The sequence below is a fragment of the Macaca thibetana genome, chromosome 14 (genome assembly GCF_024542745.1).
Source record: "Macaca thibetana thibetana isolate TM-01 chromosome 14, ASM2454274v1, whole genome shotgun sequence".
In the NCBI taxonomy this organism is placed as follows: Eukaryota; Metazoa; Chordata; class Mammalia; order Primates; family Cercopithecidae; genus Macaca; species Macaca thibetana.
The window spans coordinates 86,991,344-87,015,532 of record NC_065591.1 but is presented as its reverse complement, the minus strand read 5'-3'; the positions used below and the strand labels follow the sequence as shown (position 1 = coordinate 87,015,532).

The following is a 24,189-nucleotide window of genomic DNA, read 5'->3' as shown; positions in this document are numbered from 1 at the left end:
AAAGTGTGCGGACTCCTTTAAGACCTTTCCAGACTGCAGTATCTTTTCAGGTTACATCATCCCTGGTCTTCTTTGGTTTCCTTCCTTACTCACAGAAGCCTGTTTTCCACTCTGCTTTCTTTTCCAGAGCAATTATTCTTAGCATTGACTGTGTGATACAGAATTCAGAGGAGTCCCTTACATTGAGAAGGATCCATTTCTCATTTTTTCCACCTTCTGAGTTCAGACAAGATCAGAGGTTCTTAGGCCTGGCTGCACATCAGAATCACCTGGGAGCTTTAAAAATATCCTCAGGCCTCACCCAGACCTCTTTCTTCTTTTTCTTTTTCTTTTTTTTTTTTTTTAACACTGAGTCTCACTCTCTCACCCAGGCTGGAGTGCAGTGGCGCGATCTCTGCTCACTGCAAGCTCCGCATCCCGGGATCGCGCCATTCTCCTGCCTTAGCCTCCGGAGTAGCTGGGACTACAACTCAGACCTCTTAAACCAATAAAAAAAAAAAAAGTTCCCCTCCACGCAACCCCAGCATCAGGGTGTTGTTAAATTTCCCCAGGTGATTCTAATATGACTGTAAATTAGGAATCATGGGGCTAGATCTCCATCAGATCCTCATTGATCACTCTCTGAAGGAATTAAGCCCCTGCCTTGACAGCCACTGCAGGAAATTAGTGATGTCTCCTTAAATCAATAGTTCTCAAAATTCAGCTGAATTAAGGAGACATCACTAATTTCCTGCAGCAGCTGTCAAAAATGCAGACTCCTGTTCTTCACCACAGAGATATATTCAGTAGGTCTGGGATGGGGCCCCCATATGCGTTTTCACCACCATCCCAGGAGATGCTGGAAAAGGGGGGTGTCTATGAACCTCAACGTTGAAAAACAAATTTTTAATTCATTTTGGAGAGTGCCCTGGCTAAGCTTAATTTATTCCCATGATATTGTGAGAGGCATTATCCACAAATCGCAAGAGCTGTGAAAATGACAAGGTAGAGAACAAAATACTGTGGGTCATTTGGATCCTCCACCTATGATCAGCTAATATTCTGATCATGTAATGTGTGTAAGCATGGACTTCCTTCCTCAGTCCTAGGTGGAGTGTGAAATCTACTTTTGTTATACATATTCCTTTGAACATTTCACTACTCTAACACCTTCAATAACATCCTATGACTTCCTAATTAAATGACAAACTGGCATATTCATGGGCCTCCCTGCCAAATTTCTCCAACCTCTTCTCTCAAACTTTCCTTTATATTCAACCAAAATAGGTCAATCCCCACCCTCATCCATGTCAGTTACATGGTTGTAATGTAAATACGCCCCACTTCCCTCTGCAACTGCCCCTGTCACTACTAGCTGGGGATGCCTTCACCATTCCTCTATGCTTCCTAAATCCTATCTGGGTGCCAAGGCTCTGCTCTGACCTCACAGATCCTGTACTGGGTGTCTGTCCTTTGTTTTCCAGATCCATCTCCCCTCTTCTCTGCCCTACTCTGCATCTTGAGAGGCTGATTGATTTAGATGGGAGTCTGACTTGTAGGAATCACATCAGCTGAGCCCTGTTGCCCTCTGGCTTTTGACTGGAGCCATCAATGGGAAGGCGGGAAGAGAGAGGGACCAGATCATATATTCCCTTGCTTCCCTGCCTGGTTGCTGTGGTTCTGGCTCTGGCTGAATTTCTCTACAGACACAGCTCTCACCAGGCTCCTACCCTTACCCCACAGGCCTAGGATGGTCACAGCTTCCTGCTGTTGCTAGTCCTTAGGTGCATCCCCATAACTGGCTGGCTCTCTTAATTCTTGTGCCTTCTGCATACATGGATTCCACAACTGGGGATCAAAAATATTCAGGGAAAAAATCTAATAATACAACAATAAAAATAATGCAAATTAAAAAGGAATGAGATCTTGTCCTGTGCAGGGACATGGATGAAGCTAGGAACCATTATCTTCAGCAAACTAACACAGGAACAGAAAACCAAACACCGCATGCTCTCGCTTATAAGTGGGAGCTGAACAATGAGAACACATGGACACAGGGAGGGGAACAATACTCACTGGGGAAGGGTGGGCTGGGGGGAGAACATTAAGGAAACAAGCTAATGCACGTGAGACTTAATACCTAGGTGATGGGTTGTTAGGCACAGCAAACCACATGGCACACATTTACCTGTGTAACAAACACACATCCTGCACATGTACCCCAGAACTTAAAAAAAAATAGAATAATGAAAAAAATAAACAAGACAGTATTACAACTCTATACATAGCATTTACATTGTACCTGGTATTATAAGTAATCTACAGATGATTTCAAGTATACGGGTAGATGTACCTAAGGTATGGCAAATACTATGCCATTTTACATAAGGGACTTGAGCATCAAGGATTTTGGTATCCACAGGGAGTCCTGGAACCAATCCCTCATGGATACCAAGAAACAACTGTAGTTTCCTCATTAAACCCTGTTGGTTAGACTTTTGAGAGTGCCATCTGTTTCCAGCCAGGCCCCTGATTGATACAGCCCCAGTGAAATCTTTTCCAAGGGCCAACTCACCCAGTCCTGGGAGATATATCCACAACCAAGTATTTCTGACACTTACTCTGAAAGAGTAGCATTTCTCATGCATGACCCTCTCCCACCCACCTCCATGCCAATCACAACCAAGGGCCACCCAATCTGGCCAGCAACCAACCATATGGCTCTCTCGGGTTTTCAGTGTAAGAAACTTAGTGACTGACAACAGCCAGTGGAGGGTGTGAAGGCTCCTAGATGCACTTTGGGGTTGGCAGCCAGGCTGAGCCATGGGAAAGCCAAACTGTTTAAAAGAAAGAAGATAGAGACAGGGTAGGAAAGACTCTGTGGGACCCTTTGGTTTCTAGAAGGTTCCCAAGTCTGGTTCCTTTGAGCTCAGTGTGTATCTCTTTTCCTGTGCCTGTGAATCTACCTGTGATATCTTTCAACAGCCCTGTCCTTCACTTGAGTAAGCTTGGATAAGTGTTATGATTCATGCATCAATGAATTTGAAATATCAGAAATACTATCCTTATGAGAACCCAGTAAGGCCCTTGAGGGAATAGGGATATGAATCTTGCAAGCAATGGGACCTTCTAAACTCCAGGATTAAAACTGGGGAATAAATGAAGAGATAGGTTTTCTTTCTTTTCTTTCTTTCTTTCTTTAGCTGCAGCCTCGACCTCCCGGGATCAGGTGATCCTCCCACTCAGCCTCCCAAGAAGCTGGGATTACAGGTGGGTGCCACCATGCTCGGCTAATGTTTTGTATTTTTAGTAGAGACGGGGTTTCCCCACATCCAGGCTGGTCCGAAACTCCTGGATTCAACCAATCCACCAGCCTTGGTCTCTCAGAGTGCTGGGATTACAGGCATGAGGCACTGCGTCCAGCTGGGATGAGTTGTCTTGATCCCATAGTCTGGGAGCAGGGCAGAGGGGCATCCCAGGGGACAAAGAGAAGAGGGGCAACAATAACAGCGGATAGCACAGAGCCACTGAATCCAGACTAAAAGCTGAGGGCAGTCACGAGCAAGGTGGTGACAGAGCAGGTGTGAAATGAAGGGCACTGCAGCAATAACACCCCACAGACACAGGAGCATTACACTCATCCTAGCTGTCTACAAGTCAGACACAGTCTGGGAAGCAAAGGTTACCTATTCATTCAACACGCTTAACATATATGCGCCAAGTGTTTAGGCACAATGCAAACTGCCTTTTGCACACATTGTCTCCCTAAATCTTCCTAACTCCTCTGTAGGAGAGGGATAATTTATTAGTCCCATTCCACAGATGGGGAACTGAGCTCTGTGAGATTTGGTAGCATTTCCAAGGTCACACAGCTGATAAATGGCAGAGGTGGGACTCCTACTGCAAAACCCATTTTCTTAACCACTCTGCATGTTTAATCCTTGCTCCTTAGCGGCTAATGACCTAGTGAGAGAAAGTTAAGTAAACCAGTTCTTGGTCATGATCTGCCTTCCCGATTAAGTAATAAGACACCCAAGGGCAGGGGCTGTGTCTTGTTCCAGGACGACGTCTTGGATTCCTATTTCTTGATTTAGTCCTAAGATCTCAATAAACGGTTCTGATACTGATGAAAATGACAACACTGATGATATCAGTAGCAGCTGGATGTCTAAGGACTAATCCTTTGCAACACTATGAGTCTAGAGCTGCTGACCAGGAATGAATAAATAAATAAAAAGATAATCAAGCAAACAAATAAACAAGGTGAGCTTGTTTCCGTTACGGAAGCTCCCTGTAATTCCATGCCTGCTTCTTAAACCCCAATTCACCATTAGAGAACGAAGTCATGATAAACTCTTGTCTTTGATTGGTTGTGACCACATTTATTGTAGAAATTAATGGTTAGAATCACTGAGAGGGAACACACACACACACACACATACACACCACTCTCCCCAGTTCCTTAGCTTCCTCTTCAACTGTGGGAGGAATTGAAAAATAGAATGGTACCCAATATTGACAGCGGTGAAAGCAATAGCAGTAACAATCCTGGCCAATAAGCTACCTGGGCATGGAATTGGGGTCCGAGAGACATCACTGTCAACTCAATTATGAGTCACTCTCATCTGAAAACTGGGAAAGTCCACGGCCTGTCTCTATACAAGATTATAATAACCATAATAAATAGCCTTTCTCCAAAGTCAACTGGCAAAATTCACCCTTCATTTTAAAGATCTTAAAGATCATTAGAGAAGGGGACTTAACAGTCCTTAACTCTTTTCCGTAACATAATAACTCTTATTTTTATATCCAACCTAAATCCTCCTCAAGCTATTTAAGCTTAGCACTTCTTTTTTGTTTTTGTTTGACAGTCTTGCTCTGTCACAGGCTGGAGTGCAGTGGCACCATCTCAGCTCATTGCAACCTCCGTCTCGAGGGCTCAAGTGATTCTCCTACCTCAGCCTCCTGAGTAGCTGGGATTGCAGGCATGTGCCACCACGCCCAGCTAATTTTTGTACTTTTAGTAGAGACAGGGTTTCACCATGTTGGCCAGGCTGGTCTCAAATTCCTGACCTCGGCCTCCCAAAGTGCTGGGATTACAGGCATGAACCACCATGCCCGACCACTTCTTCTTTTTTTTTTTTTTTTTCACCAGGAAAGAGTCATCTGCTTCACAATTATATGTAATAAATATAATATGAGGTTACTAAAATTTGCCCTCAGGCAAAATAATTTCCCCTTTTTTTCTCGTGGATTTTCTTCTGGGCTTTATGAAGGTAGCTCTTCTTCAAGGCCCTCTAAATGTGAGGTCAAATGGCAGTAGGCTTTAGTAACAGAACACCAGATTAGAAATGTGGAGATCTGTTGGTTCTGCCGCTTACTGGCCTTGTGACTTTGGGCAGACCAGTGACTCCCTGGACCTCTGCCTCCTCTTTAAGAGGAAAAGGATAATGCCCTTCTGTGCAGGAACAGGGAAGGAGAGGGAAGGCCAGATTTTTTTTCAAGCCACCTGTGAGTATATATTCTTGAAAGAAAAATGCAATGAAGCTGGACAATCGAAAATGTCTGTGGAAGAAAAAAACTGAAAATACAGAAAAATTAAAAAGGAAAATATGATGAGGTAGACTTTATATTTGAAGTCCCGAGGTCTTCTATTTCTAAGTTAAAATGCTTAATAAAATAAATTGTTTACATTTATGTGCAAACTCACCTACTAAAGGGGTTCCTACACTCTTCGGCTCCATTGGCATGGTGGTTGTTTGAGGGGCTTGTGAGATGTGGCCTGCTAGAGTTCAAAGAAATGCTGAACCTTGGGAACTAGAATAAAAGTTATGAAATAGTCCACGTGTCTCTAGGTGTAATGGAAATTTGTAGAATGTTACATAAACACACACATATTGTAAAGACTGGGTATCTTTCAGAAGTGGGAGCTTTTCTTTACACAGTTCCGAAATGTTAAAAAAAATTTTCACCACAAGCATATGTTACTTTTATAATCATAAAAAACTAAATATTGTAAATAACAACCACTACCACCGAGACAATAAAAAGGTTAGTTGAAAACTGTACGTCTAGATCTAGGCTGCTGCGCCATAATGGGAATAGGATTGCACAGCCTGCACATTTCACTGCCACTGCTCAATCCGTATTTGCCAAGTGCTTACTGTTCAACAACATTTTTTTGATCACGAACTAAGTGCTGGAATTACGCTAGACCAGGGTTTGGCAAACTCCAGCTCAGGAGCCAAATCCAGCCCACCACCTGTTTTCATAAATTAAGTTTTCTTGGAACATAGCCATACTCATTCATTTATGTATTGTCTGTGGCTGTTCTGTGCTAAAATAGCATGGTTGAATAGCAGCAACAGAGACAATATGGTCCACAAAGCCCAAAACATTTACTAATTAGCCCTTCACGGAACAAGTTTGCTGTCTTCGTGTTAGACAACGAGGATTCAATGGTGAGCACCAATAGTCCTGGCCCCTGCCTTCAGGGAACTTAGAGTCTAGTTGGGTGCCACTCAATTAGTCACACGAATGAATGTATAATTGCAACTTACTAGCAAAGAAAGGTGTGTTTGGTGCTACTAGAGAGTATCATGGGCAGTCGACCTACTTGGGAATATCATGGAAGGAATAAAAGAAAAAAAAAACCCAGCAGGTACAAAGGTCTATGATGGGAGAGAACATGGACATTTTAAAAAGAAGAAAATAAAAAGTAGGCTGAGCATGGTGGCTCACACCTGTAACCCAGCACTTTGGAAGGCTGATACAGGAGGATCACTTGAACTCAGAAATTTGAGACCAGCCTGGGCAACATGGCAAAACCCCATCTCTACAAAAAGAAAGAAAGAAAAAAAAAAAACCATAAAATTAGCCAGACATGGTGGCGGATGCCTGTGGTCTACTCGGGATGCTGAGGTGGAAGGATCGCTTGAGCCCAGGAGGCAGAGGCTGCAGTGAGCTGAGATAGTGCCACTGCACCCAAGCCTGGGCAATAGAGTGAGACTCTCTCTCAAAAAACAATAATAATAATAACCAGAAAGAAGCTAAAGTGGCCCAAGTTAAACACCTGCAAACTGAGTGAAACAAGATAAGGCTGGAAAGGGAAGGGGCACAGACTATGCAGGACTCTGTAGAGCATGATAAGGAGCTGTGTCCTTATCTGAAGAGCAATGGGGAGTCCTGAAGGGTTTCCAAGAGGCCTTCAGAGTGGAGAAAGGCTAGAGGAGAACAAGGTGGAATGGGTTAACCAGTCAGGAAGCTGTCTTGCAGAGACTTAGGTAGATGATGGGAACTGGGGTCCCAGAGTTCAGATAAGTCGGTGCAGGGCTCGTATAGGATGGATGTCTGTCTACTAAGGAGCAGAACATCAACCACCCCAAACACCTCATGTCTATGAAGGAGATGTATCTGGTTCTATGATGGATACTATGGCTCTAGATACAATGGAGATATCCAAGAATGAGAATAAAAGTTTTTTATGGTTCACAAACTTGGTTTTCCTTTCCCCGTGTTTCTGCATGTCCTGAGACCATAGTGGATGCCCAATCTTTCAGAAACATCAACAGCAGCCATTTCCTTACGGGGTTCCTATTTAACCATGCATCCTGGTCCATTTAATCAACAAAGTTGACTTGGATCAATTCCTTCCCTTAGTTATAAACACTAAGATAACAGCAAGCAGATTTCCTGAAACCAATGCTGCCATCTCACAAACACAGAGAGAAGGCACATTTACCAAGCTGTGATAAAGTCAATATAGGGACAAATGCAAGAACTTGCAAAGGTGAAGGACTTTAGCTTACTAAACAGTCATAAAGGAAAAAGGAATTTTGGCACGTTGAAGGAGGTATATGTTCTGAGTTAGAGCAAAGTCCCTCCTCTTGTCCCAAAGTAGGGCTTATTGCATTACTGGGTTATTAAGTTTAAGCACCTGCTGTGCTCTGCTGGTCTTCCTTCCTGGGAGCCAAGCTGGCTGCAGAGAAGGAGCTCCTGAACAGACTAGGGCTGGATGATGGATGTGTGGTCTGCCGTCCCTGCTCAAGGGGTGGAGCTCTGGAGGGTGTCGTTGGCCTGGGTGCCCTCCTTCCCACCCCTAGGGACAGCTGGCATTGAGACAGGAGATGGGCTTTCCTCAGGCTCACGCACCACAACCAATCCAACAGCCTGTCTGGCAGCAATGGCTCCATACTCCCACAGATGCAAGACCCTGTCCCCTATCCTTTTATCTCTGCTACTTACTGAGGTGCAGGGGACAAAATCTGTTGCTCAACAGAGTTAACACAGTTTTCAGTAATCCATTTTTCCCACCTCTAACCTGGTGCCTTATAAGAAATGTCTGCTTGCATAAGGATCACAGGAAGAGCTCAAGATGGATCAGTATAGAACAAGATTGTACAAGGGGGCAGCAGCACCCTCAGCCCAATGCAGTACTTGCAATAACCCTACCCTTCCTATAGCCACAAAGGTACACCTGGAGGTGGTGAGCCTCTGATATTCATGGGCGTGTAACTGCCAGAGCTAGAAACACACCCTCTGTAAAATCCTGGTAAATGAACATGTGAACTTTTCATTCAAGAGCATTCAATAGGAGCTCACCCAACACATTAGCAGGTTTGTAACAGAAGCAGTCCATGTGTGCTCTGGTATCAGACAGCTCAGGTTCAAACCCCAGCCCCACCTCTTCTTAGCTGTGTAAACAGGGAATAGTAGTTCAACCTCTCTGGGCCTGTTTCCTCCTCTAAGAAGGATAATAATAGTATCTATTTCCTATGGTGCTGAGGATTACAAGAAATTACACGCAAAAAAAAAAAAAAAAAAAAAAAAAGCACTAGAAAAGTGCCTGCTACATGATAAGCATCCCATGAGCTTTAGACTATATTTACTTGAAGGTTAATTGAACACCTGAAGGTATCTCGCACTCAGAGTGTCCAAAACTGAGTACCTTTGCCTTCTACTGCTATATCAAGGTATAACTGATAAACAAAAAATTGTATATATTTAATGTGATGAATTAAATGTGCAATAAATATGTAATAACTCATCACATAATTAATGTGCTGGGTTTGAATGTATGCAAATACATTGCATCATACAATCACAAGAACCAAGGAAAGAGACATGTCCAACACCTCCCATACTTTCCTTGTGTCCTTTTGTTTGTTTGTTTGTTTTGTGTGTGTGTATTAAGAAAACTTAATATGAGATCTACCCTCTTAATATGAGATCTACCCTCTTAATATGAGATCTACCCTCTTAAATTTTGAAGTGCACAATATAATATCATAGACTACAGGCATTACATTGTACAGCAGACCTCTAGCACTGATTTATCCCATATAACTGAAACTTTATACCCATTGAACAACAGCTCCTCATCTTCCCCACCCCTCAGCCCCTGGTAGCCACTACAGGCTGAGCATCCCAAATCTGAAAATCCAAAACCCAATATGTTCCAAAATCCAAAGCTCTTTGAGTACTGACATGACACTCAAAGGAAATGCTCATTAAAGCATTTCAGATTTCAGATTTCCAGATTTGGGATGTTCAGCCACTAATTCCAAAATCCAAAAAAATCCCCAAACTGAAATACTTCTGGTCCCAAGCATTTCAGATTATGGATACTCAATCAGTATTATATTCTTGCTCCTATGAACAAAAGCGAGTTCTTGATACAGCCCCAAAACAGCTCCTCCTTTTGTATCCTTGTCTTACTCATGGCAACTACATTCTTCTAATCATTCAGGCCCAAACGCTTGGAGTCATCTCTTCCCTTTCTCTCACTCCAAAGACTATGAGTTCTTTCTTCACCATATATCCAGAACATGCAGTGCTACCACCTTGATCCAAGATACTGCCATCTCTTGTCAGATCACTGAAACCTCCTAACTGGTTTCTTTGCTTCTGCCCTTAACACCACAAGTCAATTCTCAATGCAGCAGCCAAACTGGTCCCATTTAAATGTAAGCCAGATCACATCGAAGCTCTCTGCTCAGAAACCTGCACAATTGCTTCCCACTTCACACACAGTAAAACCCCAATAGTTTACAAATAGCTCAGAAGAATCTAAATGATCTGCCCTCTTCTTCCGCACTTCTCTGACCTCATCTCCTGCTACTCTCTTCATTTACCCTTCTCTAGCCAAACAGCCTCTTAGTTCTTCCTCAACACACTCATGCCTCCAGGCCTTTGCAATTACTATTCCCTTCACCCAGAACGTTTTCCCCCTAGACGTCTGCATAATTGGCTTTCTTATTTCTTTCTTGTCTGTACCCGAAAGTCATCTGCTCAGTGATCTCTTCCCTGGATGGAAACCTTGTTTTAAACTTCATCTTTTCCTTGATATCTCACAGCCTCCTTCCTTGCTTTTTCTCCTTAACACTTATCACTATCTAATATGCCTTTTTTTTTTAATGAGACAGGGTCTTACTCTGTCCCCCAGACTGGAGTGCAGTGGCATGATCTCAGCTCACCACAGTCTCTACCTCCCAGGCCCAAATGATCCTCCCACCTCAGCCTCCATGAGTAGCTGGGACTACAGGTGCATGCCAGCACAACTGGCTAATTTTTGTATTTTTTGTAGAGATGAGGTTTTGCCATGTTGCCCAGGCTGGTCTCGAACTCTTAGGCTCAAATGATCAGACCGCCTTGGCCTCCCAGAGTACTGGGATTACAGGTGTGAGCCACTGCACTTGGTGCTATGTCTTTTATTTATGTATTTTATAATCTATATTCTCTATTAGATATAAACCCTATGAGAGTAGGTGTTTTTGTGTGTTTGGTTCACTGCTCTCTTTCCAGGGCTTAGAATAGTGCCTGACACATAGCAGATGCTCAATAAAGATTTGTTGACTAAAATGAATTGACAGAGGGCTCAGGGCTTTCTTAAAAGATTAGGTGTCCCTGCCAACTGGAAGTCAATACAAACGCAAGACCAACCAGCCCTTAAAGTATAAGTCAACTGAAACATGTAATTATATTTACATTTTCAAATAATATTTCAGCCATCTATTATTCTACAAAGTAAAATGTACCCATATTTCCAGCTTTGATTAAAAATATAAAATACCCTTGTTTGACCTTTTGATTGAGCCACACTTCTGTCCAGCAGTAGGTCAATGAAGCATGACTGGAACACTAAATGGTGCTTCTATTCTTGGTTCAGCCTATGAGTCAGTTTCTTTTTTATTTCTCCTTCCTTTCAGTGGCCAAATAGATATATCGACAATTAATTATTGCCATGATAAATGTCAAGTTCCATGAAACTGAAAGGGTAAGTCACCACTCAGAAGATATAACATGCATCTTGAAGGAGGAAATTTGAAAAAAAAAAAAGCTTCCTTGACTAACAGTAATTCTAGAAGACAGACAAGGTAACTGAAAGCAAATGCTACTGGCAAATAAGAGGATTTACTTTCTCAAATTTTCACTTTCAGAGCTGAGAGTTTAAAAGGAAGGTAAATTTTATGCCCAAAGAATAAAATCTCAATTCCCCAAGGAAAGCTCCATTCAATCACCATGAATCACCAGTAACGGAGCTAACAGAAATCTGAAGCTGGCATTTACAGAATGGTATGTTAGTAGTGAAGCCATAAACCATCCAAAGAACTGGATTAAAAATAAAATAATGAGTCTAGTCAGTCAGTTTGGATTCTGGAGAGAAAACACTAACATTTAAGTTAGAAAACAGTGTGATAGAGAAGAAAGAGAGTTAAGAGCTTTGGATTTTGGGTAGTAAGCTCCAGTCTGGGCTTTGCCATCTAGAAGCTGTGTGACCTTTGATAAGTTACTTAACCACTCTGAACCTCAGTTTCCTAAACTATAAAACACAGGTCATAATTCCTAGAGTTGTTATAGAGATTAAACTATAAAACACAGGTCATAATTCCTAGAGTTGTTATAGAGATGAGATGAGTTAGATTGTGAAGACCTTTGACATGGTAAGCGATCAATAAATGATAGTTCCTTGCCTAGATTGTCCAGATATAAATCTAAACTGAAAGAATAGTGTAGGGAATTGTCACCACTGGACTGCTGCAGGACGAATGTCCCTGAAATATTCTGCCAACATAGGTAAGTACCTTAACTTGATCCTGAGAGTGGCCTGCAAAACAAAAGGAAACACTAAATCCAAAGATGAAGAAAAAGCCAGAAGGGAAAAATCCAACAAACGATAGCATGTGTGGGCCCTGTTTTGCGGTGTGCATCACAGTAGGGAAGAAATTGTGAGTGACTGCTTTTGGAACCATCCCCTGGGTCGGGCATTTCCCAGTCTTATCCAGGCTCAGCACAATAGACTGCAATGCCATTGCTCACTGTTTTGTGACAACACACTTCTTGGTTTCCCAGGACAGAGAGGGTGGAGATGTCTTTGGTACCTGTTTGGTTTGTTTTTGCTTTTAATCACTCCAATCCACCCTCCATCCATTCATTCAATTTTCCATACATTTCATCTCTCATCATGCATTTATGAAGCATCTACTATATGAATGTGGGACATATACTGAGCATTTGAGAAGATACAGGTATAGCTATTTTACATTTAGGAGAGATTTGTAGAACTATAGGTGTCACCTGTCTAATCCAACATTCCATTTGTGTGTGTGTGTGTGTGTGTGTGCGCGCGTGCGCACGCCTAGCACCTACTGAAGTAATACCTTATATACATATTAATATTTACTAAGAGTTTACCATATTCCAGGTACCATGCCACATGCTCTCATGTGTTATCTTATTTGTTACAACCTCTCTGTAAACACTGTTACGACCTTTAATGAACAGATCCAAAAAAGAGGGCTGGGAGAATTTAAGGTCACATAGCTTGTAAATGGAAGAGCAGGGATCTGAATTAAGTCTCTTAATTAAGGAGTAAGAATCAGGGTTGTCCTGTTCACCGCATTCCTTACACAGAGATTTAAGTGTATGATGATCTACATATCTGTTCTCTGACACAATGAAAAGAAGGCTGGGAGACAGAGCTTGCAGTGAGCTGAGATCCGGCCACTGTACTCCAGCCTGGGTGACAGAGCGAGACTCCGTCTCAAAAAAAAAAAAAAAAAAAAAGAAAGAAAAGAAGGCTGAGGTTGGAACAAATTGAACAATGTTTCTATTTCAGGTTGTAAAAGCCATGGATGGAAATTAAAAATCAAGGACTTAATCAAGGTTCTAACTTGAGACAACCGTTCATATGCATTTACTAAGATCTGAAATATGACCTCACTGTGCCCTCCGGAAAAATGTTTTTGTAGTTAACCAGAATATCCCCTTCATTCCACAGTCACGGACACTTCAGCAGCCTTTATGCAGCCAAATAAGTGCTCCCACTTGTCCTATGACTGTCAGAAAATAGAAGTGGAGTAGAAATTAGAATTCTCACATAAAAGATGAGAATTAAAGTCCTAAAACCATTAATGCAGTGGATCCATTGTGAGATCAAAGAATCTCCATGGTGTATCAGAAGAGTACTCAGTAATGAGTTCAGAAATAAGCTGTGTGACCTTAAACACCTCAGTTAACCTCTCTGAGCCAGTTTCCTCATTTCTACAATGAAGAAGATAATATCTACCTCACAGTATTTTTGTAAGATTGAACAAATATACACTATTATTACTGAATATATAAATTATATATTAAATGATATATATTATATAATGAATACATAAAATATATAATAAATATTATATAATTTACATATTCAGTTTCTTCCATGTTTATAAAATGACAGAGCTTTATATGTTGGCTTCTGGCATAAATCAGCAATGCACTTTGAAACCTTATATAGTCAGTTAGTTCCACGTTTATAAAATAATAAAGCTTTATACGTTGGCTTCTGGCATAAATCAGCAATGCACTTTAGAAAGGCATCATTGGTATCTTATCTAAAAATTTTTCCATTAAGTGGAAAGGAGTCGACAAACTAAAAGGTTTGAGGCTTCCTGCACTAAACCAGAATCCAGTTCTCAGGTTTCTGGAGTCTTGACTAGAACCCCTCCATATCATCTCCTCTAGGCAGAGCAGAGATCAAAACCATTTGGGATACTTTCAAAGGCCAAAGCTAAGATTGATGGAGTGGCTTCAGAGCAGGGTTCCCGTGCTGCACAGGGACCACGTTCGTAACAGCAGTTGCTGGACAGCCACGGGGCAAGCTTCTGAAACAGGAAGCACCCCACGGAGAAAACTCAAGCAGAAATCTCACCTGCTGCTGCCTGATTGATCCTCCCAACATCAAAGTATTTGATTCAACACTTATCACGTGCTTTCTATAAGCTGGGCACTAGGAAAAGAATGAGTAAGATGCAGTCATCATTCCTCAAGGGCTCAAGTTGGGGAGACAGATACATAAGCAGATAATTATAAAACAATATGGTAGGTATGAAAATAGAAAAATTATAAGAGCACTGAAGGGGAGGACCTAACTCGGGAGGTGGATACAATTTAGGTGGGGAATTCTTTCTGGAGGAGGTGACACCTCAGCAGAGTCTTAAAGGATGGAGTAAGAGCAGGAAGTGAAGGATAAGATGGGGTCCGTGTAGAAAGAGAATTTGGGCAAAGGGAATCAGCATGAGCTAAGAAACAGACATCACAAACAGTCTGGTTTATGAGAGGAACTCCAGGCAGCTGGATAATGCTAGAACATAAAATATGAGGGTGGGGCATGGTGAGAAACCAGACTGGAGCAGGAGACAGGAGCTAGGCTATGGAGGGTCTATAAACTGCATTCTGCAGTGTGAACTTTGTCCTGTAGGGGTTGGGCAGGCAACACTTTACAGATTTTAAGCACCAGAGTGACTAAGTTTCTGTGATCTTTGACTTAGGAGATTGTTTTCAGAGAGAAACTGCAGTGTGGCCTCAAAAGCTACTGAACTGGGCTTTGGGAACTCAGTGTCACTGCTGCCCTGCCTGACTCATCACTGGAGGCAAGCACTGAGTTCCTTTGGTCTCCTGCCTCTTCCTCCCGTGTGCAGGGCCTCTTGGCAACACTGACCTCACAAAAAGGTGATGTGGGCACAAGGAGACTCAGCATTAGAAAGTGCTTGGAAGCAGCCAATGGTACACATTGAGCCCTGAGCATCTTTCTGCAGTGGGGATCTTGGCAAGGAGGCAAGGCCTCAGGGAGTAGGCAGCAGGGGGGCAGGTTTGCTGCAGTGCACTGCAGGCCCAGCTGTACGTCGCACCTCCTCCTCCCTCCATCTCTCCCAATACTCTCTGGATCCTGGCTGATTTGACTTGGGGTTGAGTGGGTGGGTGTGGGAGGCCATCCATCTTGCAGGGAAAAGCATCCTGCAGTGCTCAGCCACAGTGACCATTCTGACCTCTCAGCACAGTAAGAGCTCAGGCCCCTTGTACTTTTCAGAACTACAGTACATCTTACCTCTCAAGCTGCCATTTGTAACTATTTCCGCCCTCCCTTCCCATCTTCTTTAATCTCCACAGTCCCCTTCCTCATTATCCCACCCACGGAATCCATGTTACCTGGTTCCCTTTACTTCTTTCTGGCAAACTATGCTCCTTTATGACTCACTCCTTCCCTAGTTGCATAAATGGCTCTGCCTCCCTAAGCCTTCCTTGACGGCTCCTCCCCACCTGATCCCTCCCTTCCGTGATTCCCTTTTATTCTGAGCAACTGAGTACATTAATCTATTTGTATTAGTTTACCTGTTCCAACTTCTCCATGCACAAATCCCTGAATCTGCCATGCCTTTCTCACTCCTGATGTCTGTTCCCTCTGCTTGAAATGTCCTCTTCTTTGCCTCCCTTCTAAACTCTGCCTTATCTTTCCACACAAAGCACAAATGTCATCCTGACCCTAAGGCTTGCTTCCATCACCTCAAAGACAGATTAAATCTAATAGAACTTTGTTCACCTTTATTAAATTATGGTTTTTTTGCCCGTGTCATAGCAACAGCTAGTACTCATGTGTCACACATCTGAGAACTTTGTATATAGTAACTCATTAAATCTCACAACACCCTATGCTATTATCTCCAATTTAACTTGCCCAAGTTCATAGCTAGTCAGCGGAGCAACTAGGATTTGAACCCACATAGCATGGCTCTAATCAAATGCTACACCACCTCTCCACCCAGAAAACTCCACCTGCAGATCAGGTAACCTTTGTTCTAGAACGGCACTCAGATCTCTTGGCATCCCAAATGTCTGGCACACAGCAGGAGATCACTAAATGTGTTCTGAATTTAACTGAAATTTGTTTAGCATGCATTCCCATGATTTCCTCAAACGTATGTTCTGTCTCCCCAAGCTATCCATGAGATCAAGGGAAAGGACCAGGTCATTTGTTCTCTTCACAGGCACACAATCACAGTGCAAGACAAGAGGTGGGCAACACCCTGTGAGCTCTAGGGGTACAGCTGGAGGAAAACTAATTTTGGATTTAAATGGATCTTGTGTGTGCAATTGACAACGTCTTTTTCACATACCTGATCTCAACAGGTGTTATCAACAATTGAGGTAAGTGGAAGGATGTGAGGAAGATAAGAAAACTAGGTGCAGATTGTTTGAGACCTGGCCAAGACCTCAGAGCTAGAAACATCTCAATGAGATTACAATCCACAGGCTCTGAATAAAGCACCTGAAAGCCAGCCTCCTGTCCACTGGTGTGGTCCTGGGCAGCTGTGGTCCTCAGGAAAGGGAGAGCCGTTGGGTCAGCTCCTCCCCCAGCAGCCTGGACAGGGGTGGGAGGCTGGTGAGAGGGAAAGGGGAGCCTGGCAGGGTGTTCTAGAGAGGAGATCAACTGAGCAGAGGTAAGTCAGGATGTGTTAAGAGCAAGAAAGCAGGTTCGGAAGACTCTGAGGGCTTCTCAAGTGTTTGTTCACCTTTACCAGATGGGACAGAACACCATGAGAGGTGACATGATTTCCTAGTGGTATGATAATATAGATATGAAGAGTCAGGAAAAACTGGCTTATCTTTCCATCAGTTGGAGGTAGTCATTGTTTCCCTATCATTTGTAACTATCCCATTGCGTTTCTAAAAATCTGTATCTTTATTTTATTGTTCTAATTCAACACAACCGCAGATCGAATTTACTCAATGCCGTGTGTAGAGGAAGGATTTTCAGGCTAGGATAAGCTCTGCAGTAGAGAAGCTTTACTTAGTAGAAAAGACAGTGAATTTCTAGACAAAAGACCTGCCCCATCTTATTAACTGGGTGGTCTTCCGCAAGTCTCTTCGACGCCCTGGGTTAATCTCCTCTTCTGTAAAATGGGGATGAAAATGCCCACCTACCCACCTCCAAATAAGTGCTATGACAGTAACTTGCACGAAGGCCTGTGAGCGCCCAGCGTAGGCTTTCTGCGAATCTGAACGGTCTCCAGGGTCTCTGTCTCACGCTCTTCACTATTCAGGAATGAAACACTGCGGATGTCTGCTCAGAAATGTAGGGAGACCTCCTCCCACAGGGGACCTCCCGCCCCTGCAACTCATGAAGTGAAGTGAAGGCTCGCAGATCGCCAGGCTCTTATTGTAGCCTCGACAGAGGGCGAGGCAGGCTAAACTCCGGGGACGCAACGGGGTGGATCTGGAACCCGAGTTTCTTGGCCCAAGGCATCGAAGGCGTAGGGATTGCTGTTCCCGGCCCGGCCCCTCGCGGTAGCCGCAAAGCGCCCCTGGGGGCAAGTCCAGCGGCACGGTCCCCGGCTCGGGAACCACCTCGCTTACCTGCGGCTCCACCAACCATCGCTGCTCGGCGCCGCCGGGCGCAGGGCGCGGGGCGCGGAACGCGGAGTACACGGGGATGCGGTCCCGAGTGCTGTAGAGGGTGGCGAAGCGCTCAGCGCCCTCCGCGCGCTGACAGATCTTCACGTGGGAATCGGTCGCCAGCCCCGCAGGCGGGGTCCCGGCGTAGAAGAACTTGTCACATTCGCCAAAGCCGGCTTCCTCCTCGCCCACGAGCCGGCCTTCCAGCAGCCTAGCCAGGGCGAGGAGGCTGCCCAGCGCGAACCAGCGCGCAGTGCCCATGGCGGCCTCTGCGAGCGCGGCGGGGCCGAGCGGCTAGGCTGCCGCGGCGCGAGCTCTGCGGGCTGGGCGGTGAGCGCGCGACGCAGCCTAGCAGGGTAGGGAAGGGAAGTCGGAACCCAGGCGCCGCGCTCTGCGGAGCCGGGCGGGGCAACCCGGGCGGCGGGGGCGGATCCGCGTCCGGAGGCCGCGCCTCTCTCCCTGAAGATGGCTGCAGAGGCCCAGGGCCGGGCTCCGCGTTGCTGACAATGTCCCCTGGGCTGCGCCCGGGACTGGAGAAGCGGGTCACCTGCCGCCGCGCCGCCTGGTCTCAGCAGTCCGCGGGGACGCGCGCTACCAAGAGTGGAGAATCCGAGTGGGGCAGGCCTAGTCCAGGGACTGGGAAGAGATAGTCGCATGGACTGGGCGCCAAGAAGCTTGCTGATCGCGCGCGCCCCACGGCAGCCCTGGGGATGCAGAGGGGTGGCGTGAGATGCTCACGGAGCTGCAGCTGGTTCGGAGTGGATGGGCAGAGTTCCCCTCTGAAATCTTATGAAGATCCTTCTCCCACTCTCCACCGAAGTGCTCAACGGCCAGCACACGCATACAATTTTCTTGCAGTATTTTGTTTTGTTTTTGAGCTCACCAGAAACTCAGAGAGTAAAGAAATACTGTTAAAGGAAGTTCCTGAACTGGGCAGACAGTACAACCCTGTGTGGTTTTCTCGGTGCAAGGGTTAGAGACAAAACCGATACCAAGCAAGGAAGGAGGCCAGCCAATGTCACTGGTCAACAGGTTGGCCAATTCTTTCCTTCATTTATCCCTCTGAATGCCTAGGTGCCAGCCTGAGATAGGCACTGGATTACCACAGGGGTAAACAAGAACAGGGCCCCTGCGGTCACAAAGACAGCCTAGTGGGAAAGCTTGTCACTCACCGAGGAAACATGCTATTAAAGGGATAACTAAAAACTGAACGCAGATCTGTGAGACCCTGACAGCTGCAGGGGTTCAGGATGTAATCCGGGAAGGTTTGCCTGAAGAAATGGAATCCGAGCTGAGACCTGAAGGATGACATTAGGCAAGGAGGAAAACCATGTGCTAAGTGGTCTCCCACAGAAAGAAACATGATGTGTTGGAGGAATTTAAGGAAAGCTAGTGTGGGTAAAGAGCAGAGAACTGCGTGGGGATGATGGGAAGTGGAGCTAAAGGAGGAGGCAAGGGTCGTATTACTCAGGGTATTACAGGCCAGAGGCCTTCAAACACTTTTTGAGAAGGCCCATAATGAGAAAAGTTTCATGAAATAATTCTTATGCTTATGATTGGCATTACAATTTCATATTTCTGTTCTACTTCACTGTTTTAAAAAAGTGCTGGTCTTGACCCACTAAATTGTTTCTATGAGCCAGTAATGGTTCATGACCTGCAGTTTGCAGAAAAATATTATAAATCATGTTGAGGATTTTCATCTTTTAAAGGTGGTGACTCTATCCTTTTCGCTCTCAGGGTGAGACTGGTAGATTGAAGTGGCCCAGAATAAATGGGTGGCTCACACCTGTAACCCCAGCACTTTGGGAGGCTGAGGCAGGCGAATCACCTGAGATCGGGAGTTCGAGACCAGCCTGCCCAACATGGTGAAACCTTTCTCTACTAAAAACACAAAAAATTAGCTGGGTGTAGTGGCAGGCCCCTGTAATCCCAGCTGCTCGGGTAGCAGAGTCAGGAGAATAGCTTGAACCCGGGAGGCGGAGGTTGCAGTGAGCTGAGATCACACCGCGGCACTCCAGCCTGGACAACAGAGCCAGACTCTGTCTCAAAAAAAAAAAGAAAAAAGAAAAAGAAAAACACCCCACAATTGCCACAATCCAGATGAGAGATGGTAGCTTGGACTAGGATGGTAGGATGGTGGCAGCAGAGATAGGGTCAGGGCAGCTACCCAGGGCCAAGGCCTGTACTCATCTTACGATGTCATCTGTTTCTCCAGTGTGCCACTACAGGGACTGAGGACAGAGCCTGTTGATGCTTGCCTAAGCTGGCACAGCCAGTGAGCCCTGAGGCAGATTTGAAACAGGTCTCTGATTCCCAAGCCTGGCCTTTTCTTTTAACTCACAGCACATCTGTAAAATGAGGCCATAAAGAAGGAAGCTATTCAAGAGATTATACGTTGGAACTTAAGAACAAATTTCTTACAGGTTTTAATGCCGAAAATGTTGACTATGTTTGGTCCCAGAAATGAAACCAAAGTTTGTATCTTAGTTTTTAGAAAAAGGAGGGGACACATTTAGTGTAATGTCACAGAAGAGGCTAGACTTGAAGTCCCCTTTGATCTGGATGATGACTCTGATCATCTGGTACTAGTATCTCAGTCATCTCATCCTTGTAGGCTTCAATCAAGTCCTCCCACAGGGATGATGCTGGGAGGATTATAGGTTTTATAGGATTTTAAAAATATTTACATTATTTTATAAGGTTGAGTATAGGGTTCCCCAGTGTTGACTTATGATGTCAATCATAAAGATATATAAACACAGTTGAACAACTAGAAATCAATCCCTCTCTTCTCTGAGTTCTTTAAATATGTATCTCTTATGATACTTATCATGGTAGAGTGTTAATGATCCCTGTATCTGTCTTCTTTATTAAATCATGTACTCCTAGGACAAAGGTGGTTGGTGGATCCCAGTGGCTACCACAAAATCTGGAGTGATTAGATGCCAAGTATGATTATGTTGTATTTTACCAATGCGGAAAGTATAATACATTGTTGGCCTTTATGACTAAAGTATGTATAGACTTTAATTCACTTTCTCAAAATTTCTTGATCCCTGCCCTCCACCTTTGATAAGCATAAATATCTCCGCCACTCAGTCCCCGTGGCAGAGTCTAGTTTTTCCCCCAGCCCTCTGTCAGTGACTGACACACGTTATAACACTGAACATTTGTACATCCCACAGCCAGGATGATTTCGTTTACTTTATATTCTTTAGTTTATAGTACAAGACAATAGATTTTTCTTCCGTGTGCTTGTCTTCCACAGATAAAATATTACTTTTGCAAATTACAAATGTTCTCACCCCAAGATTCTGGAACAAACTACAAGGTAGGGAGGGGTGACTTGATCTAATTAACACATTTGCTAACTGCTGATTCTAGGGGAAAACTGTCTTAAGCAACATCTGTATGTGTAAAACTTGTAGGTCCATCAATAATTCACTGCTGTCTCTACATTTGGTCACTGACTCTCTTCTCAAAGGAAAAGAGGTTTCAAACCAGATCCTCTTAGGTCTCTGCACTCAGACCCAGCCAAAGCTAACAACGTTCCACAGCCTTCAGCAAAGGCTTGAGGATGAAACGTAATGGCTGATGTGGAATAAAACATTTGACATGCGCTTCTGTGGTTTGGTTGGTTCTGTCCAAAGTTATTTAAAAATATGAGCCCAACTAGACACTTCTTTCCCCTGCCTCACTGCTGTGATGATAATTGCATCCCTACCGTCACACCTTTGACCAAGCCATCCTCATTTGTCATGCCCAGTTTTTATTCCATCATCCCTTCTAATCCACTCTCCAGCTAGGATGACTTCCTAACATAAATCTGATGATGTCACCCTACCCTTACAGCACTTTAATCACTCTCCATTTGCCTTGGGATGCAGCCAGACATACTAGCTGACTTCCATGACCCCAGAGACCTGGCCTTTCCCTCCCAGGCCTCATCTTTCTCCACTCCCACCTTGCCCACATGCTCAGCTTCTTGTGTTTCCATGAATGCACAATGTTCTCTCTTTTGTTTTGTTTTTGAGACAGGGTCTCTCTCTGTCACCTAGGCTGGAGTGCAATGGTGCAATCACAGCTCATTGCAGCCTCAACCTCGTGGGTTCAATCGATCCCCTCACTTCACCCTCCTTAGTAGCTGCAGCTACAAGTGTAGCCACCACATCGGCTGATTTTTATATTGTTTGTAAAGACAGGGTTTTGCTATATTGCCCAGGCTGGTCTGGAACTCCTGAGCTCAAGCGATCCACCTGCCTTGGCCTTCCAAAGTGCTGGGATTAGAGATTTGAGCCACTGAACTCAGCCTGATGCTCTCTCTAGTCTTTGAAAATTTGCATCATAAACTACTTCCCTTGTCCTGGAATTCTCACCACCTATTCTCATCCCTTTACTCATTTCATCTAGCTTAGCTTTTTTTTTTTTATCCCAACAATCTAGCTAACCATCACTTCCTCAATCACTCACCTTCCTGACAAGCATGTCCTCAATTTCACTCCCTCCACCCCTCTATGAGGTTAAGAGCCCCTTCTAATTATGCCTATTAAGCCAGTAACCCCATTTAATAACTGCTACCTTTCCCCTTAGTCATGAGCATAGTGCCTACTATAGAGTAAGCATCTAATACAGTGAGTGAGTAGATGAGTGAAAGAATAAAACCTTCTTTATGAAACTTCATTTGGGTTTTCATTGCTCTAATTCATTCATTCATCCTCAGAATGTTTTTTGAACATCTACCATGAGCCAGCAATGGCGATGCTGGGTGTTTAGGGGAAGCAAAGTTTAGCCTAGTTCCTGCTCTCCTGGCATTCATGCCAGCACCTCTCAGTGCCATGTGGGCAACCAGAAGAGAAAACACAAGCTAACCAATTATTGGCAAGTGGCTTTGCCTTAGACTAGGGCAGAGCAAAGCAGAGGAATCTTCATGCAGCTGGTGAGTTCTGTAACATTGAGTTCATGCTAGACCCATCTTCATTCCACTGCAAGACTGACACAGACCTTGGCATCACAGAACTTGAAGTATGGTAGGGAGGACAGACAGACAAGCAATTACAATACAGCGTGAGAAATGCTCTGATAAGGGAAGTACTGTGTGTTATGTTGCAGAGAAGTATAATTTAGGAAGAGAAGCTCTGGAAAGACAATGGGAATGGTGGAAAATCATACTTAATTATGAGATATGTGGAAACATGGTTCACAAACTAGAATAACAATTAATTTTTAGGCCCCTAAAGCTACTTGTTTGGCTCTCCTCTCTTGTCTCTCTAGCACGTATAAGGAATTGGCAAATGAGGAAGCTAATCCAGTTTAGGTTACCAGGAAAGGTGAGGAAGCTGAGGAGTAGTTCCTATTGGGGTTAAAATGCCTGATTTATTTTTCTAATAATGACCAAATCAAAGACAGCCTGCCTGGCTGAACCCATGTGTGGGCAACAGACAGTGTTTTACTGAGTCAAGAGAGTTGCTGATGCATAAGCAGCAGAAGGTTGAGTCATGTTTACCTGAAATGTGGGCAGAGCTGTCTTCTTTCTAGTAAAGCTAAATGTGGATGTTTAAAAATAATAGCAGTTGTTTAATGGGTATAGAAATTGAAATTTGCAAGATGAAAAAGTTCTTGAGATCTTTCTCACAACAATGTGAATATACTTAACACTTAAAAAATGGTTAGGATGATTAGTTTTATGTTTTGGGTCTTTTACCACATTATATAGAAAAAACTAATATCAGACTTCACATCAATATGGATGTGGATAGAGGAGAAACTTATTCCTTCATTCAGTAAATAGTGAGTGGACCCCACAGGCCAGGCTCAGTGCAGACTGCTGAGGCCACAGAGGATATACAACATGGTCTCAGCCATCCTGGAACCCACAATCTCTGCTTACCACCAGGTCATCTCTATTTTCCACACAGAACTTTACACATTTATTTCAGAAATACATCTGCCTAAGTAACCATTTCGTTTTAATTATGAGTTAAATCAGCTGCTGTTTATTTTAATTGGTAGGAAAAAAATTAGGGAAAACATTTAGTCCCATCTCTAAGTCTGTATGTGTCTGTCTTAGTCAACATGTAACAGCATCAGGGAATTATAAAAGACTACCAAAGAAAAAGACAGACAAATGTATCGGGGAAACCCCATCCCCAATATTCAACATGGGTTCTTTTCTATTTCCCTAAGCGTCAGATGGTCTGAGAAATAAAGGGAAAGAGTACAAGAGAGAGAAATTTTAAAGCTGGGTGTCCAGGGGAGACATCACATGTCGGCAGGTTCGGTGATGCTCCCTGAGTTGTAAAACTAGCAAGTTTTTATTAGCAATTTTCAAAAGGGGAGGGAGTGCACGAATAGGGTGTGGGTCATAGAGATCACATACTTCACAAGGTAATAAAATATCACAAAGCAAATGGAGGCAGGGCAAGATCACAGGACCACAGGATGGGGTGAAATTAAAATTTCTAATGAAGTTGGCACGTATTGTCATTGATA

General features: G+C 44.0%; 2 protein-coding genes across 3 annotated transcripts in view; one reads left to right on the top strand and one right to left on the bottom strand.

Moving 5' to 3' along the window:
• ENDOD1 (endonuclease domain containing 1) overlaps positions 1 to 18,069 on the bottom strand; it is a 42,416-nt gene extending 24,347 nt beyond the window's left edge. Inside the window, exon 1 of the mRNA XM_050758049.1 lies at positions 17,659 to 18,069. Within this exon, the coding sequence (XP_050614006.1) occupies positions 17,659 to 17,958 (300 nt within the window). The 5' untranslated portion in view covers positions 17,959 to 18,069. The remainder of the gene's footprint in view (positions 1 to 17,658) is intronic.
• CWC15 (CWC15 spliceosome associated protein homolog) overlaps positions 1 to 24,189 on the top strand; it is a 408,388-nt gene that overhangs the window by 235,895 nt on the left and 148,304 nt on the right. The window lies entirely within an intron of this gene.